General features: G+C 34.9%; 1 protein-coding gene across 1 annotated transcript in view; it reads left to right on the forward strand.

Annotated features, from left to right (window-relative positions):
• The window catches only part of LOC122804650 (ADP-ribosyl cyclase/cyclic ADP-ribose hydrolase 1-like), a 359,461-nt gene that overhangs the window by 169,542 nt on the left and 169,335 nt on the right, over nucleotides 1-20,584 (forward strand). The window contains exon 4 of the mRNA XM_044074633.1: nucleotides 19,840-19,922. Coding sequence (XP_043930568.1) covers nucleotides 19,840-19,922 — 83 coding nt within the window. The remainder of the gene's footprint in view (nucleotides 1-19,839; nucleotides 19,923-20,584) is intronic.

The raw sequence follows: 20,584 nt of genomic DNA on the forward strand, positions 1-20,584 counted from the left end.
GCAAGTTTTGTTTCTTTTTTTAACGATCTATATAATTTGGATAAGAGACCCTCTCCCAGTGTGTTGCATTAATAATATTAAAAATTTGATTAATTTGTGATAACATCTCTTACCCTTGGTTGCAGTAACTTAATTTTACCTTCTACACATTTTCTGCAAGTTTAAACATTCAACCACATATCTTTGCTTAAATCATATTTACTTATTATATAATTAATAGAATGCAGTTTTTCATTATTCATCAATTGAAACCAATATATCAGATTTTTTTCTTTAACTGTAATCATTGTGTATAACTTTGAAATGAAAATATTATTTTGGGTGTATGCTATAGGGAAAATAAGAAAAAAATCATGCCTTATGTGTTGGATTCCTATAAACTGAGTTTTTAAAGGTGTTTAATATAGTGGAAAAATAAGAGTCAGATGTTTGGTGACACCTTTCTGAAAAGTAATCTTTTAGCAACCAATCTAAACTATTGTGTAGTCTATGATTATGATTAGCATTTATGTTATGTTTAAATATTATGAAAAGGCATCCTAGAAACTCTTTTCATCTGGCTATGTAAGTATTATTTATTCAAAGAGATATTGTTTTTATAATTGATGATAAAGAGTATAATTCTAGATATGGTAGTCCAATCCCTATAATTGATAATAAAAATATAATTCTAGATATGGTAGTCCAGTCTCTACTGCTGTTTAGTCCCCTACATGATGATTTAAGGCAATGCTCGATTTGTCAGGGAACCAAATACATTTTAAAATTAATGTATTAAATTCTTTAATATAAGTTTTAGAGGGAGGTAAATATAGTGATTAAATAACTTATAAGATTTTTGGTAAAATAATAATTTTGATTATATATATTTTCTCTTCCATTGTGAAGAAAAGTTTGTTCCATTTATTTATCTTTATACTGATTATGTTGTTAGTATAAGTGTAATTTATTATATTGTTAATGTTGTCTGTTAGAATTATCCCTAAATATTTCATTTTTCTCTCTTTGACAATGTACTTAGTAAATCTTCATTTATCCTATCAATATTAGCATTTATGGGTAGTATTTTCATTAAAGGACAGCCAAGATGTTTGGGACCATATCTGTTGCCTTAAAACCACAGAAAGTGATCTATCACTGTCAATCAGTGTCAGAAAAAATGTCAGCAGCAAATAATGGGATTTTAGAAATCAAATTCACATTTATGTTAATGCCTTTTATGTCTAAATTTGACCAAATAAAATTAACAAAAAGTTCCATAATTAGAGAGAAAAGCATTGGTGAAAGATGATATCCTTGTTGGTTCCCTTCAAAATTTGTATTGAATCAAAAGTAAAAGTGCCAGTGTCATAAAGAAGATTTATGAGATGTGTAAAATTACTTGAAAATTTACATCCCTCTAAGACTAACAAAAGATATTTCCAATTCACAGAGTCAAAAGCACCATTAATGTCTAGACTCATTAATGTTAGATTCTCTTTTGTTTTATTTACATAGTCAATAACTGTGATTATTCTTTTGATATTGTCATAAGTATTTCAGTTTAGAATAAAACCAGTTTAATCCTCATTAATAATAGAAGGTAGAATATGTTTTAATGTATTAGCATGAATTGCCATGAGTGATTTATAATCTACATTTAAGAGGAGCATTCAGTTGTTTTTTGTTAGCTTTTAAATCTGGAAGATTAGAGTATATTTCCGGGAGGGAGGAACTTTTGTTAAGTCTTTAACTACAGAAAAAACTTTGTATAATATATTTAAGGCTTCTTTAGGTAGTAACCTGTAGAATTCTGGTATAATTCTATCATTATCTGGTGTTTTGTTAGGTTTTAATTTGTTAATATGAGTTTGAATTTCAGACATTAAGACAGGTTTAATTTATTTTTTATATTTTTTTATAAAAGTTTTAATTATCCCTTCTGAGTCTCTTATTAGATTACATTGATTGATTTTATTATAATAATTTCTAAATTCTTTTAAAATATCTTCTAGTTCCATCACTTTTCCTTTTATCTTATGTGAATACATTTTCTTTATATGGTTAGACTTACTAAGTAGTTTTGTTTTGGTAGCTAACTTATGCATAGATTTTGGGTTAATAGAGAAATTAATTATCATAAACTTTTCTAGCTTAATCCTTGTTTTATAATTTAAAATATCCAAATACTTATTATGTAGAATATTAATATCTTCTATATTATTATTGTTACCTATCTGATTTTCTTGCTTTAATTTGTATTTAGTTTTTCTTATATCTCATACACTTCTTTGTCCTATTGTTTCTTTCTTTATTGCTGGAGCAACTGTTGCTTGTTCTTTGGTCCATCTATTTATGGAGCAACAGATGTGTTTCAATTTTAGGGTGGCCACAGTGGTGCAGTGGTTAGCATTGCCACCTCACAGCAAGAGGTTCTCCAGTTTGTTCCTTGGCTGGGGGGCCTTTTTTGCGGAGTCTGCATGTTCTCCCTGTGGTCATGTGGGTTTCAACCAGGTGCTCTGGTTTCCTGCCACTTCCCAAAGACATGCTGTAGGTGGATTAGACACTCTAAATTGGCCCTAGTTGTGAGTGCGTGCATGTGTGTGCCTTCTGTGGAAGGTTGGCCACGGGGCTGGCAACTCAACGCTGTTGAACTCCACTGCCAATCATGAGCGGACAGATGTTCCGCTGTGGCGACTCCTAACTGGGAAAAAGCCAAAAGAAGAAGGAGGAGAAGAAGAAGAATTGGTGACTCTACTAAAACATATGCTTTCAGTTCATCCCATAGATAGCTTTCTGAAATATCTCCTGTATTATTAATGTCTGTAAAAGAAAGAATTTCTTTAATAAAAAGTCCTTAAAATCCTTTAAGTAAGTTAAATATGCTGGTATCCTCCTGATCTTAATATTATTGCTAGATTTTAAAAACAGCTCAAAAGTAATTGCACTGAAATCTGAAAGTGGGCAAGATACCACTTTAACTTTCCTAGTTTATCTATCAACTCAATGGAGACATATACTTTATCAGTTCTGGATTGTGTTCCATGTCTATGTGGAGTAATGAGTAAATAAAAGTGATTCTGGATCTGCTCAAGCAACAGAGACCTCCAAAGCAGAAATGCAAGCAACCTCCACCCCCAACACAACCCAAATGACACATAGCCCACAGACTCTGTGCCAATAAACCACAGCCCATAAGGCAAAACAACGTACCCAACACACTAGTCATACATGACTCTATAGTCAGGCACACTGATGTCCCACTCACCAGGCTAAACAAGGAGAAGGTTACTGTCAGCTGCTTGTCAGGTGCCAGGATCCGCCACATAATCCACGCACTCAGGTCACTCCACAACAAGTACAAATATGACTCTGTCATTGTCCATGTTGGTGCGAATGACCTGAGATGTACCTCCCTGGACTACATGAAAACAGACATGGAAGAGCTCTCCAGTCTTGTAGCCCAGGCAGGTATGACACTAGCCCTGAGTAGCATCTTGCCATTGCCCAGAATGATACCATAGTATAAGGACAAAATGATTGACTTCAACAATTGGCTAAGCTTCTGGTGTCATTCTAAGGGGATCCAGTATCTGTCTGCCTGGGACGACATGATCGACAGACCATGCTGCTTTGCCAGAGATGGCCTGCACCTGTCGCCCTTGGGATTCCAGATACTGGCAAAGGCTCTTGCCACCCCTATAGTGCCTTTTTTAGGCAAGGTTCAAATGACAAATTCACCACTGTAACAGGTACAAGCAAGCAAAATCTGAGGGTAATGCTACTCAATGCTAGAAGTCTAAACCTCAAAATGCACTCACTCAAGGCACACCTTAAAATGGAGAACATTGATATCTGTGCAGTGATTGTGACCTGGTTCAAGGCATTAGAGAGCACCCCTGCATTACCAGGCTATTACTCATGCCACATTTTTTGGCTATCTAACCTGGACCAGAACACCAAAGGTGGAGGTGTGTCTATATTCATTAAGGATATCCACACTTCTAGGCTAGTTACACAGCATAATGCATCCAAGGTTATCCAAGTGCAACTAACTCTGGGGTAAACTGCAATCCAAATTGTAACTTGCTACAGATCCCCCACCATGCCCCAGGATTCCCACTCCTCTTTTCTCGATACACTGGGAAATATTAGGGTTCAACCAAACACCCTAATACTAATAATGGGCAATTTCAACTTCCCCACCATTTACTGGGAAAACTACTCATGTACTAAACACTTCGCTCAACGCTTTCTGGAATTCATAAATCCCAATGCCCTGGATCAACTTATCCATGCCCCCACCAGGAGCAACAATATCCTAGACCTAGTCATTACCAGCGTGAGTGACCCGTGTTCCACACCTGAAGTCAACTCCTCGTTAGACAGATCTGACCATAAGCTAATCACCCAAGATATCTGCATCCCACCCCCACCCACCATTAAGGAAATCATGGTAACAAGTTTCTCCAGAACCAACTTCATGCTTCTTAAGACAGAAGTGGTGAACTTCATGACACCTGTGCAGATGGACAATAGAGTTACGACTGCTGAATCCTACACAAATGCACTCTATAAGCACTTACACGAGTGCATGGATCGTGCTATCCCAAACAGAACTGAGACGCTATCCTCCAAAAAAAGGAAGCCAATCTGGTGGTCCCCTGCCATAAACAAACTCAACAACAGAAGGAAAAAACTGTTGCAAAAGAGAATAATATCCCATGAGTGGAGGAGCTCCCTGGTCAGCCTCAGTAAGAAGCTGAAATCCCTTATAAGATCCTTCATAGTTAGCTACAAAAACAAAATCACCACTGATTCTAAGGGCAACCACAAAGCATTCTATAGCTATGTCAAGAATCTCAATGGCAACACCCAGATCTGCTCTGAGTTACACCACAATGGCACAAAAATTACAGAACCAACTGATATTGCCAACACCCTGGCAGATAGGTTCTGTGCAAATTTTACTCCCCTCTCACCCCCGAAAGGGCCCATATCTATACAGGAAGAATGCAGAATCCCTGTACTAACATATATGCAGGTAAAAGCTGCACTCTCTAAAACCAAAAACACAGCATCCATGGGACCAGACAACATCCCAGGCTGCGTTTTACATGAACTTCAGAATGAACTGGCTCCCCACCTAAGCACCATGTTCAGTCATAGTCTCACGTCAGGCTTTGTGCCCACTGAATAGTGCACAGCAACAGTTATCCCACTCCACAAGGGGGGAGCTACCACTGATCCTGGGAACTTTCACCCTATTAGCTTGACAAGCCTAGTCTGCAAGGCCATGGAATGTATCATCATGGAACTCCTAAACAAAGACATTGTTAACCTCCAAACTCTGGACCCCACCCAGTTCTGGTTTGTAAAGGGCAGATCATGCCTTCTGAACCTGATCGACTTCTTTGAGGCAGTCACCAAAGCCAAAGACACGGGTAAGGTGGTTCACACAGCCGATAATAACGTCGCCAAGGCTTTCGACACCACCCCCCATTCTGCAATTATATCTAAACTCACTAAACTAGGTATAAATCCCTACATCACAAGATATGTTGCAAACTGGCTCACTGACAGTACCACACTGTAAATGTTGCAGACTCCAAATCTGACTTCAAACCAGTGACAAGTGGAGTACCACAGGGTTCAGTCCTAGGACCTCTCCTGTTTGGTATCTACTTCTCTGAAGTACAGACTAACACAGAAGGCCACTGGCTAATGAAGTTCACAGATGACTCCAAACTAGGAGCCATAGTTGAGTCCCCAAATGATGCGGACATCCTACAGAAGGGCCTCACTGAGACAGATGCCTGGTGTCAGAGGCATGGTCTCAAGCTCAATGCCAAAAAGTTCATTGTCATCCCCTTTGGTAAAAATTCTGTATCCATGAACTACCACATAAACGGCAGTCTACTTAATGCCGAATGTTTGATAAGAGACTTTGGGACCCAGGTGGACAGTAGTCTCTTCTTTGATAATCACATCACCACAGTGATCAGGAAATCCTTCTATGTGGCACACCTCATCACAAAAGGGTTCTCATCCTGGAAAAAAGAGGTCATTGTTCCCCTCTACTTGGCACTCATTAGACCCATTACAGAGTACAACGCCCCTTTTGGAATGTACCTCACAAGACATCTGCAGCAGCTAGAAAGGCCACAGAAGTACCTCACAAAGGGGATTACTGGCCTCAAACAGATGCCCTACACTGATCGTCTCAAAAAACTCCAGCTTTACTCTGTAGCATATCGCCTACTCCGAAGAGAGATCTCTGCCTATCATATAAAGCTATGTTAAACCCAGAGCTGTTGGACATGCTACACCTAAAGAAATCCCAATCGCTCTGAGCTACATGCTCTAGGGACCTAAACCTTGTCACCACAATAAACAGGACATGCTGAAGGGATAAATTCCTGTCCCAGAGACTTCCTATACTCCGGATCAAGCTACCCATCTATGTCAAGCAAAGTTCCTCATTAGCACTCTTCAAGAAAAATCTTGATGAGTGGATGGGAAATAGGAAATACACCCTGGGGATCACTTCTGTGGCTCTGCTCAGCAGGGGCACAGGAAATTAACTTTCTTGGGTGGCGTAAGTCAGGGAACCTTGTTGGCTATGCTTACATAGGCCCTTGGGCCGATAGCCTAGTACCTACCTATGAACCTATGAACCTATGAGAATTCTTTTATGTTCCAAGTGGAAATAGTTTGGTGAACTTTAAGAGTGTCTTTGCTGATGCCTATATTTTCCATTTATCTGTTGTGTTAGTATCCTTTGGCGACAATATACAATTAAAATACCCTGCTAGTATGATGATGATACCTTCTGAAATTTGAATTACTTGTTCTAGAAGTTGTTCAACAGTTTAAATTCCTATTCCAGGACTCCAGTATAAGTTAATAAGGGTTAATATCCTCTTATTATATTCTACAGTAACAGAACAAAGTATACCTTTATCATCCTTATGTTTTTCAATGATTTTAGACATGGGCAAAGAATTTTTTTCAAAATAAAGCAACTCTTCTTTTTCTGGTTATATTGTGAACTATAATATACAGAGTAATACCTAGTTCTAAGTCTGTCTTTATCTTCTGTCAATTGGTGTGTTTCTTGTAAAAAATAACTTGAGAATTAAATAACTTCAAATATTTGTTTAGACTACCCCTCTTGCAACCATTATTCAATCCATTAACATTTATGGAAATACAGTTAATAAATGTCATTTGTCATACAACTCAAATTTATAGATGTAGCTCTCTTAAAATTAACTATATGGGCCCATTATAATATCTCTCCTTTGTTAAAGAACTGCTTATTAATAGTCATACTGACATTAATACTTAAAAGTTTAATTAGATACATAATGATTGTTATTGTAGACACCCTAAAAAACAACAAATCTTTTAATGTAATTAAATACTTAATATCGCAAAACGAACAGTAAAAAATTCATCCACAGGAATCAAGCAGAGCAATCCAAAATTTAAGTTAAACGGAGAAAAAATGATAACGCGGACTATTCAAACAGTCCAGTTTTATTATTAAAACTGGACTGTTTGAATAGTCCGCGTTATCATTTTTTCTCCATTTAATGTAAATTTTGGATTACTCTGCTTGATTCCTGTGGATGAATTTTTTACTATTCGTTTTGCGATATTTTGTGATACGACTTTTTGACTTTTCCACAGGATTCCTTACCCTCTGGTGTTGTGCCTGCTTATTTCTTTTAATTAAATACTTACTTTTAAAATCATTCAAACCCCTCATGGAGCCTAACACCCACTGCTTGAATAGTCTAACCATCCAAGCAAACCCACCCTTCTACTATTCTAAAAATCCCAAATCCCTCTGCTTCAATTAAACAAAATTGTCATTAACAGCAAGTGAACACAAGTCGGTATCCTTTAAAACCACTATACATATATATATATATATATATATATATATATATATATATATATATATATTTATATATATATATATATATATATATATATATATATATATCGATCTAGGACGTTTGCTCGACTGAGCAAACGTCCGAATCTATAAAACCCGAACACACTTTAATGAAAGCGCTTTTATCGAAAAAGTGCTTTTGTTAAAGCGTGTGACAAAATAAAAAAAAAATACATTTACATTTTAGCTGTGCCCCCCCCACCACCCCTACTTTAATATTCTCCCTCTGAGAATGCACTACAGTGGGGAAAAGAGAAATTTCCCTTACTTGCACCGTAGTACAGCCTCGGCAACAGTCATACTTACGCGAAAGTGCTTCTTCTGTGAAAAGCACTTTCGCGTAAATATGCCCGGCCGTTTGAATTTTGGTCATTTGCTCAGTCGAGCAAATGTCCTAGATCCATATCTATCTATCTATATATATATATATATATATCTATATATATATATATATATATATATATATATATATTTTTTTTTTTATATTTACACACACACACATATATATATATATATATATATATATATATATATATATATATATATATATATTTTATAATTTTATATACACACACACACACACACACATATATATATATATATATATATATATATATATATATATATATACACACATGAAAAATAAAAGAAGTATTATATGTCCAAATTGTTTAACTTACATATATTTCATTTTTATATGTTCATTAAAACACTAAGAGATAAATGAAATTTCTTATTATTGTTTGATAACTATATATAATCTTGAATCTCATCTACTGTCATCTTGAAAAGGTAAGAAACTGCTGTACTGCAGTTAAATATTCCTATTATGTGTCTCACAAAAATATCTGTTTCCTTCCCAAATCATCTATTTTCATTCAGTGAATATGTAAAAATAATTGATAAATAGATGTCATATAACATTTAGACAATGATCTATTGGTATTTGTGCACAGCCGTTTGCTATAATAAACTAATGCATCTTATGTCATCCTTATTAAACATAAGGTTTGTTTCTTTCTTTGTTTTGTATATGATAACTTAGAGTGTAATGATAATATACTCATGACATTAGCATCAAGCTTCTAATAAAAAGGTTGCCAATATTATATATATATATATATATATATATATATATATATATATATATATATATATATATATATATATATATATGTTTGCATTATTTTTAATGTAATTCTTCTATAAAACATAATCTTCAAGAAATGTAGTCAAGAATATGTCACAGTACATGCACCATTATTTTGTTTTCCTTATTAAATGATAAAGAGCAAGACTTCTGACAGATCTTAATATAAATATAACATTCACCAATCTTTGGTTACCATGCTTTGCATAGATTTCTTATCATTTGTATTTTGTAACAATCTATACTGCTTTATAGAACAGAAATGGTTTGTCCAAATTCTTATTTTTCATTTAAAAAAGGAATGCAAACTAATCATCTAGAAAAAGAAAAAAAAAACTTTTGGCAACCTACTATAGTATAGTGAATTATATTATTATGCTAGACTGTATTAACAGTACAATATAACTTAGATTTTAATTTATCAAGAAATCTGAGTTTAAGTGCCTTCTTGTATTCCCATTCACAATATTATGGTTTCATTGACATTGTTTAACTGAGAACATAGTGACATTTGAGCTAATGCATTATTCATAGGTTCCACCTATTATTATATTAACCTTTTAAAGCTGTCCACAATCAAAATTATAAGCTGTTAACAGCCCCGATTCTCTGCATAGGCAGGAAACTTAACAAAGTTCAAGTTGTTTACCAGATAACGCTTCAAGTGCTTAAGTAAAATGAGAAAGTTCAATCACTAGGAAAAACCAACTTTATTTCTACTTTTTACGAATATGTCTTGTAAACAAAATCCATATATATCCAAATCCAAATATTTTCTTTAAACTCAGTATGATTCCTAATGTCCCCCTGTCTAATCGTGGGTGTTACAACATCAATGGCTCTAAATAAAAATATGTGTTCTAAGCCACATTTCTTAACATGCTTATTTTTAGTTTATATTGGCCTATTTTACAAGTTGATTCCCATATTGGAGAGATTGTTGGTGAGGCGCCAAAGTTTTGTTACAGGAATACTAAAAATTTTAAGAGGCTATTATGCAGCAGTAGCAGTAATTCAAGTGAGTTGGTAGAGATGGGTAGGACACGACCATGTGGTACGTGTAATTTTTGTGGGTTCATTAATGAATCTGATTTTTTTGAACATCCAGATACTGGTAGAAGGTTTGTGTTCAGGACTAATGCTGACTGTGGCAGTATGAATGTGGTCTACTTAGCGGAGTGTGGGCTCTGTTCTTCGTTTTATGTTGGAAAAACGAATAGATCATTAAGAGAGCATATGAGGGAACATATTTACCACATACGCAAAGGAACTGACCACAGTGCCCTTTCTAAGCATGTTAAGAAATGTGGCTTAGAACACATATTTTTATTTAGAGCCATTGATGTTGTAACACCCACGATTAGACAGGGGGACATTAGGAATCATACTGAGTTTAAAGAAAATAACTGGATGATTAGGCTCAGAGCTGACAAAGGTAAAGGGCTCAATGAACGAGCCAGTATTAAACCCTTATTGAAGAAGAGAAGGGTTCCTAAATAAATTGTTGATTTAAAGTTTATTTTTTATTGTGTGTTTTTCTTATATTTTTATTGCGTTTTTATCAATATGTTTTTGTTTTACATATTTTATATGTTATATAGAGTTTATTGTTTTAGAGAGTGAGGTAGTTTGCAGCTGTAGTTGATTATGTCCTTGATTGTTTTTCTGTGATTGGTCCACTTGAATTTTGAATAAGTATATATAGACCTAATTGTTGTTCAGTGTATTAAAGGTCTGATGAAGCAAGTATTGTGAAAGCGCTTACCTTGTGAATAAACACAGTGTTTGATTTTATACGTTGCAGTTTTTCATTTTTTATACTTTAGCATAAGTTTATGTCACTTGGCCGTTCCTTCTCCTATTGGACTAGTTGGATTTTGTTATTATTTATTCTTGAGGGAAGGAGTGCTTATACAGTGGGTCTTTGTGTTTGTTTGATTTTTTTATGTCTTGTAAACAGACAACATGGTTCTCTAATTCTCTGACAGTGTTTCATCTCATTATCAAGACTAAGGCAAACATATAACAAATCTATAAGGATAGATTTTTTTAAATCTATTCTAAGCATTGCAGCCTCTTCATTAGTGAGCTATACCATGAAATATATCCACATAGAATGAAATTACCCCCCTTCCCCAAAACCAAACACATTGCAATTCATCTGGTAAAACACAGATGCTATACATTATCAAAGCCCATGGACTAATAAGGTAAACAGCTTTCAAGTTATACTATTAATAATGATAAAACAACTCCTTAAATGTTATACAGATTTATGGTCAGACAGAGCCACAGCTACACTCATAAAATATGTTTGTTTATCTCCCTGAAAGGCATTTTAAAAAAAGCTGTAATGTATCACTGTTAAAGCTTTTAAAACATGAAATCCATTTGAAATACAAACCCCTTTTTAGTAAATAAATTCCCATATATGGAAGTGAGACAACTTAGAATTAGATATGTAAACTAATGTAATTAAATTCAGTGCAACTACAGCTGACAGACACAAAGCATGCATTAGCTCAATGGTAACCAAATGTGAGTGAGTGTAAATTTTGGTATAGGAGCTTATTCTTCTTTTACATAGAGATTGAGACTGAAAAAGACCTAATAATATGTTGTTATGACATACCAAGAAAGTATTGGTTGTTTATAAAATAGGCAAATATAGCATAAAAAATAGGTTATCTTGTAATAGTAGACTTCTTGTTGATTTTCTAACTTCCATTTATATTGTAGTTCAGTATGAGATCTTTTTGAGTATTGTTTAAAAATACAGAAATAAAGAATAGACATATTTATATAAGGAGAGAAGCAATCTTTGCACTTTGTTTTTCTCTTTATATATAAATAAAGAAATCAGTCATATTTCCTTTAATTTCTTCTTCTTCTATTTATTTACGTTCCATCCATTTTTCTGTGCTTGTCTCTTTAAGGATATAGTGGACCAGTCCATATCTTCTGTTTGTTATCATATTTTATTAATTTTTAGATATTACAATAAAGATTTTAGTTTCGTCTGAAAGGAAAATCTTTAATCTGGCAGGAAACAGTAGAAGTAATTTTATTTGTTTTTCTTAAGTTCTATAATGAAATGAAGAAATTGTTTTCTATTGGATATTACTGCTGCAGAATAGTCATTCTTAAAATAAATGTTACTTCCATCTATCTGGAATGGTGATTTAGCCCAGGCAGCAGCCTTAAGAACAAGTTTTTTGTCAGGGGAGGAAAAAAATTTAACAGTAACAGACCTCGGAGAAGTGTTGTTTTAGATGCAGGAGTTACTAATGATCTGTGTACTCTCTCTATTCCAAATGAGAGTGGTTCTGTTAAGTCTTTAGGGAGCCAGGAAGACAAAAAAATAACCATATTATTACTTTCAGTTCTTGAAGAAAATCCAAATATACAGATGTTATTCCTGCACATTCTGCTTCAAAGTCATCAATTTTGGCTAGGAGAAGACAATTTTGCTTTAACAGGAACTCAGTAGTTTTATTCTCATTTAGTCTTCCTTCTATATTGTTTAAAGACTCTTCGATGCCGATATCTGGGTCTTCTGAATCTGCAGAGTTTTGTTGATTTGTTCTATTTATTTGGAATAGTTCTGTTTAAAATCCTCAATTTTGGTGTACAGTTTATCTATTTTAAGCGGTAATTCTTGGATGTTAGTACTGACTGAATCTCCTTTTTAGCATACAATCTTGTGAAGTTATCTTTGTAAGTCTCATTATTAAGCTGGATAAAGTGATAGATATTTCCATGAAGAATTTGACAGGAAAATAATGGAATATGTAAAAAGTTCTTTGATATAATCCTCAAGGAATGTTAGATTTATCAACATTCACTAAATTAAGTTATTAAGGATTGTTTAGAAATATAATTTCCTGTCAGAAATATATGTAGAACCAGAGATGGTGCTACTCTAGTCACATCCTGGCCATGCCCTTTAGTAATTGCTTTTTTGATAGCCATCAGAATTAAACTTAACAAATACTGTCATAGCAATTCAAATCCTGTATCCTAACTAAAAAAAAAATGTCTTTGTTACACCCAGTTGCTCAACCAATATTTCTGACAGAATACTCTGTCGGAGATTTTTAAAGTCTTAAATGTTATAAGACAAAACATATATTTACAGTTACCTCTTTCTTCCACATCATACCTCTAACATTTGCCAACTATCTCAGGAAAAGATTTTTTGGAGTCTGCTTGGAGTATAAAATGCCTATGTAAACACTTTTAAGCAAACATCCTAAATTTTTTAGACTCTGTTGCATATTTGGGAGCCATATACATGTCCTCCCATTATTTTCTTATGAATTGTTTATCTAATGCCTCTTCCAAGCCTCTAACATTCTTTGATTGATTCCTATAATTTTTGTGCAATATTTTATATGCAGTACTAGTTACTCCTGTTTTAACAGCAGCTTCTGGTCTACATTCAGTTAAAACCTCTAGCAGAGCAGGTCTTTCATTTAGGATTCCCCTATCCCTTTCTCTTTGCCTATACTTAGATATCAGTCCCTGATAGGGAAGACAGTCTCTAGCCTGCAGTTCAAATGGCTTCTTGGCATCTTCCTTTACCTATTACTTCCCCTCTCTAGATAGTTGCTTCCAATACTTTGGTTCCTTTGCCATTCTCCAGTAAGTTCCAACCCCATCTTGCCTATTCTCTGTACCCTTAATTGCAGTCATCCCAATCAGAAAAGTCTCCTTTCTTCATTCTTGAGTTGGCTTATTTCTATTTTGCTGCTTTATGAATATAATATTTCATGTGGTTGTTATTCTCAAGGATCTACACACCAAATCCCAATCTCCCCTTATTTCTTGAATTCCCTCCTGCTTCATCATCATCCCTTTCTACTGTGAATTATAACTTTCTGTTTGTATTATGTATACGAGCCTTAACTGTGTAACTCTAAAATATCCCTTCAAATCCTAATCCGCCTTTGTTCTATTGGAAGGGACATCTTATCCCACCTGACCCCTGTGGGTCTTTTTCCCTTGTAGATAAAATCCTTCAACTCTTTATTAATTATTGTCAACAACTTCTACTCTGGTTGATAAAAATATGCCTGACCTATTTATAAAACTGAATGGACTAAAAACCTTTTCGCTATTTGTATCTTACTACCCATATCCATAAACAAGACCTTCCAGTTTCTCAGTTTTTGTATTATCTTTTGTTTATTGTCTTCCCACTTATCTTTAGCTGACATAAGAGAATCATTTTAATCTAAACTCCTAAGTAATACATTTTATCGTGTCCCCATAAATATGGGTATTGCTGGAGCAATTCATGTGTGGGTGCATAGTTTACCCCTATAGGCCTTGTTTTATTTTCATTAATTTTATATCCTGGAAAGACTTGAAACTGACTAAAGACATTCTGCAACACTGAGACATCCCTTTTCTGGTTTTATCACGTACAAAATAATACTGTCTGCAAATAAAGCGAACTTTTCTTGATTATCATTTCAATTATATCCTTGAATTTCTGAGGCGCTTGTTTTTTTTGCTAATGATTTTAAATACAAAGCAAGTAACAAAGGAGAAAGAAGACACCCCTGCCTGGTTCTTCTGTTCAGACATAACTTGTCAGAAAGGAATCCATCCACTTTAATTTTGTTTTCCTCTGACCATTCAAATATGCTCCTAATTAATCTTATTGTTGTATTAGGGAATGCAAATGCTTCCTTTGCCTTACTCATAAAATTCCATCTTAATCTGACAAATGCTTTTTCTGCATCAAGACCCCCCAACAACAGAGGTATTTTCTTACATTCTGCTTCCCTCTGGATTATCAACGTTCTATTAATGTTGTCAAATGTTTGCGTCCCCTCCACAAAACCACACTAATCCATAACTTTTGGCAATACCTTTGCCATTCTTTTAGCTATTATAGACATAAGCACTTTATAATGGTGGTTTAAAATTGAAATGTGCCTATATGAACCTGGATTTGATGGGTCTTTACTGTCTTTAGGTATTACAGACCCCCCAGGTTTCTTCCAGGAGGTTGGTGCTTTCCTGCCTTCTAAAATACTGTATATAAAAAAAACTTCCAGATCTTTACCAGTTTTTTCCCTTCTAGCTTCCATACTTCCACAGAAATGCCATCTGTTCTTGAAACTTTCCTACAGATTGATTGTATCTCATGTCCTCCTGTCTTAACTGTTAAATGTTGAACCTCATCTACATCTATCCTTGGCATACTTAAGTATTCTATAAATATTTCCATTTGTGCTCTTTCTTAATTTCCACATTTCTCTGCTTTATAAAAATGTTCATAAAGTTTCCAAAAATATCTCTAATACTGTTACAGGATCTCTGGTAATTTTTCTCATAGGTCCCCTAAGTTTGGCAGGAACACTTTCCACTTTCTGTTGCCTAAGTAATTGTTCTAAAAGTTTTTGGGCTCTGGAATTATTATTGAAAAACAGTTGCTTAACAACAATCTTTCCAGACTCATACATATTAGCTAAATATGCCATTATTTTCACTTTAGCAGTCTGCAATTGTACCGCTTCTTGTTCTGAAAGATTCTCCTTATTCTGTATTACTTTAACATTTGTCAGCCCCTCTAAATAATTCCTGTTATTTCTTAACCATGTCTCATTTATTCCTACCCTGTTCATAATCTCCACTTTCATTTTATCCTACTCACTAGTTATACCTTCTGATGAAATTTCTATCTTGGCTAATAACTCTTAAATAATTTCTAGTTCTCAGCCTTTAAATTCCTCTGTTTTTAACAGGTAGATGGGGAACTGTCAGTCTCTGACTTTTATTTCATTACACTGCAATATTATCATAGTTGTTATGGGTGCATGATCTGAAATAGTTATTGGAAGTGTGTTGAAATTTCAATTAAATGCACATGTTCCTATGAAATATAATTTCTCTCTAGTCTAGCCCAGTTATTGTACCTTGTGGAATAATATGTAAATTCTCTCTGAGTTCCTACTACTGAATTCACATCTTCCATAACTAATATTTTCATATATTTCTTCAGAAATCTACCCTCTTTTGTTATATGCCCCCTTCTAGGTCCCTTAGATACATCCTCACTATTGCAAGTCCAATCATTCAACTTTTTCTTACAAAGCCATATTTCACAAATGAGATTGATGCTTTACAATCTCACATGTATTCACTAATTTTAGTGATGTTGGTCTTCTCCTTGATCATCTCTATTTATCATCCCTAGGCTCTGGTTCAAGTCCGAGTAACTCCCAATGCTTCTAGTTGACTCTTGTGCATTTTTCTGTCTCTCTAGTATCTTCCTTTGAAACATGTCGAATAAAGTTTCACTGGAAAAGTCTCTCTATAAGCCTTATTATCAGAAAAATGAGAAGCAGAACTACTTTCTGTTTGTTGGCTCATTTTTTGTTAGAGAAACTTTTGTATCTCCTCCTTAGTCTGTTGTGCATCAAAAATTACTTTAATCCTCCATTAATAAATATTGTGAAGGTAGCTAGATCCAACAGCCTAAATCTCACACCTACTTCTAGACATTTCCTGCTTGCTAGGATAAATTTGCTTCTCTTCTTTTTGGTATAGAGTGAATAATCATTTTCCACAAGCACTCTACTATCTACAATTTTTAATACTTTGCCTTCTGCCAATATTTTGTCAGGATGAACACTATCTACTGGTATGATTGCTTCTTTACTAATACAGGTCTTTGAGCATATGCACGATGTGCCCTTTCAATTAACAAATGTTGCCGTGGAATATCAATCTAGATACTTATTCATGCTTAAAATTAATTCAGTCTGTTCCTTCCAGTTTCTCTGATGCAGCAGAAAATCTCAGGCTTTCTCTTTGTGCTCTTTCCTCGATCTCTGCCATTTTTTGGAACAGCTCTTCTTGACCAATATCACACTCGGCCAGCCTTTTCTTTATTTCACCCTCTGATTATTGTAGTTTTAGCAGCTGATCTGAATAGCTGTTTAAAACTTCTTCCATTTTTTCCAGCCTTGTTATTTTAGTTTATATTCTCCTTTGGTATTTTATTTATTTTTACCAGCTCTGAGCACATTTGATTTATTTTTCCCTCTAGATTACTGGAAGCCATATCTTGTATCAAAGCTGAACCTTGTAATGCTTTTTGCTGACTGGATTCTTCCCAGTCAATGTTTTCTCTTCACATTTTCTAGTTGATTTTCGTTTGGGCTCTCTAAGTTTCTTCTTTGCTGGCATCCAGTCAGTATGCTTAATAGCTAGTAACTGAATTTTACTAAAACTGGCATAATTACTACCCCTTGTGTCTCAGTTTCTTTCTTCACACTGGGAAAATTGAAATTAAGCTGTTGATTAGTGTGCATCCATAATACTTTTTCTCTGTCTCTCTCTCTCTTGCAGAATTAGGATAAAGTAATCACTGCAGCAACGACACATATAGTTTACATTTCAGGAACAATACCTTCAATTATTTAGCCTACTGCACAAGACAGGGCCTTACATGAAAGCAAGTAATACCTCTAGTGCCTTGTTAAGTTTAAGCAGAGAGAAACACTATTTAAACTCTGTGAATCTACTTGTTCTTTGGTTGCCTTCAGTTGCCTTTATTATATGCTGGAAAAAAATCACAGATGTTTAGCTTTCAGGCCAGTACAGTGGTATGAGTTTCAAAATAAGTTTTAGTTGTTGTTTTGACAGTATGTTCTGATATTCAACAACAGTTTTGTAGTGCAGGCCTTCAGTTGCCAGAATTTGGAAAGCAAACAGTTTTGTTTCAATTTTTCCTCAGTCCTCAGCTTAGTGGAGAAGATCCTTAATGTGCCTTTCTCATTAGTTGTCCTGAATGCCCAACTATGTTAGACAAAATGACAGTAGTGCCAGACATAATAAGCTCCATGCCAAATGTATCAGCTCAGTGAAGTATAACTTAAAACATTGCAATATGTGTGGCATTCTTCATTTCAGGGAAACAACCTTCAATAAATGTCATTATACATGGCAGCATTCTTTTATTTCTTTTATTTTTTTTCATTTTTTTTACTTAGAAGTTTACATATTTAGAAACAGTATTTTGCACAACACAAATATTAATTAACAATCACAGCACTTTCAATGAGGTCATCAGTTTTCACTTCTAGACCAGTTTAACATAATTTGCAGGTTCATACGCTTTTTTTCAGTTTCTCACGGTTTGTCAATGCATTCACCAACAGGTCCAACAATTACTTTTATTCAGCCTCAGTGAAACTTATTTATTTACTTCTTAGTGGAGCTTGATTTTGAACAATCCTTATACATACCAGACTCTCCCTTTTTTCTGCTCCGTGCTCAGCCTATCACCATGTACAGAGTGGAAAAGTCCCTCCCACTCTAGGCACTGTCTTTGCAGTTCATTCCTGCCCCACACCATGCTCTGTCATTTGTCCCATTTTAAGATGAAGGCTGCAGGAGAAGTCTGTCTCCACTCATCATCCACCTGGACTTCCCCTTCATTCACTGAGGTCATCCAGAGGGATTTGTATTCATTTATTTATTTAAACTTTGTTAAATGGATTAATCTCGGTCGGCCAATGACCTCTTTTCAGAGGAGACCTGAGGTGATATTCATGCTCACTAGGGGAAATTGTGTCTAGTGCACCACTTCTCATACTCCTTTCAATAAATACTGTGGGATCTTCTAACACCCACCTGAGTTAACATCAACTCAGGCAGATGGGACCTCAGCTTTACATCTCATGAAAATGATCAGCTACCTGGCGTGGGAATAGAACCCACAGTGTTTTAATCTATAATGATATGTGTAATATGCTGAAACTCTGGTGTTTTTCATCGGTGGTACAGTTGGTCATATTATGTCATGGTTGACGTTCATTATATTGACTGTTACATAATTCCTGGGATATTCCCGTTTTTGTGTTTGTGCGACCCTGGAGTCAGTATATTTAATTTTGACTGATGAGGGAGCAGTTTACATTTCTATTATTGCTATTACTTTTTCATTGATTTTAGTCGAGATTAATGGTAATTGCCGATGAGTTTGTTCAATGTTTTGTGTTTCACACAAGCTGACATATATATATATATATATATATATATATATATATATATATATATATATATATATACATACATACATACATACACACACGTACATAAAATACACACACACACACACACACACACACACACACACACACACACACACACACACACACACACATTTACTTGCATATACATTATAATTATTGCAAGTGAAAATTGTCAGAGAAGGTCTAATTCATTTGTCTGGTTAAGAAATAATTAAATAGATAATTAAGTAAACAATAGCTGGTACATAAATGCAAACAATAACTATAAAGAGTCATCATCTGTATAAGTGACAGCTGCAGATGTGATTACCCATAACCTTTCAATTTACATTTAAAATTACGAAGCATCATGTCTGAAATGTTCTTTATGTCGGTGAAAAGCTCATGCCACAAAATACAATTTTATGTCTTCCTTGCGAAAGACTTAGGGAGTCTGTGCACACTATCAGTATACTGGGTCTGTAGGGTATATTATCCCTTAAAACCATTCAAATGGAATGCAAAATATTTAAAGCCAAGAAAGGGTGTTACTTTCATCGATTCAGTTAAGCATGGAATGTGTTCAGTTATTGTTTACTGTAGGCCTTTGGAATGATATTTAGTACATATGCCCTGAACCAGAATGTGATTAAAACAAGTCAAGAACTGAGTGGATAGAAATAATATAATAAAGAATCATTGTCTTGCAGGAATTAACTATGAAAGGTGCCCTGCCTATGATGATTGTGCTGACAGCCCCATTAAATCCTTTTGGTTTGCAGCATCCAAATATGTAAGTAAGATGAATGTATAACAATTTTCTATGTCACATATTAGAATATGAAAATAGCATTTACTGAACCATAATTTCAATAAATGAATGTGGAACAAATGAAGTCATGTATGCATCAATATCCACTGCATGTAGGCATTCTGGTAGCATAGAGAGATAAACCCGACTAGGTCCCAGGTAATTTGGGTTCAGTTAGTGACTCTGCCATCTGACGGAGCTGCACAGAGGGATAGATGTTGCCATCTCGGGAGGAAAGGGTGGTGACCTGGGCATTTCCCATGATGGTTCCTGGAGGAGACTCAGCATATTGTGTGGCTAGATAGTTGTGGTTCAAGAGTTTCATGGACATGCACATGAATGACCTACTGTGGAGCTTGAGAGGTACATCACATACCCCCACTGCATTCCCACCCTTTAGGCATAACCAAGGTTACTAGAAGAGAGAGGGGAATGGGGTAGGTAATAAACAAAAAAATGCCCTGGCAGATGTTAGATAGCCAAGATCCCACAAAACACCTTTAAAATATGTGCCAGCTCCAGCCAATATTGATGTAGGTCTGGAGGTGTTGAGCAAGGCTGGTAGACCTGGTGATGGGCATATGACACTGGGGTAGGAGTGCCATAGGATGAACCAAGGGGGGGGGGGGCAAACAAAACAAAAT

Source organism: Protopterus annectens, chromosome 6.part0 (genome assembly GCF_019279795.1).
Source record: "Protopterus annectens isolate FY-2018-M chromosome 6.part0, PAN1.0, whole genome shotgun sequence".
In the NCBI taxonomy this organism is placed as follows: domain Eukaryota; kingdom Metazoa; phylum Chordata; order Ceratodontiformes; family Protopteridae; genus Protopterus; species Protopterus annectens.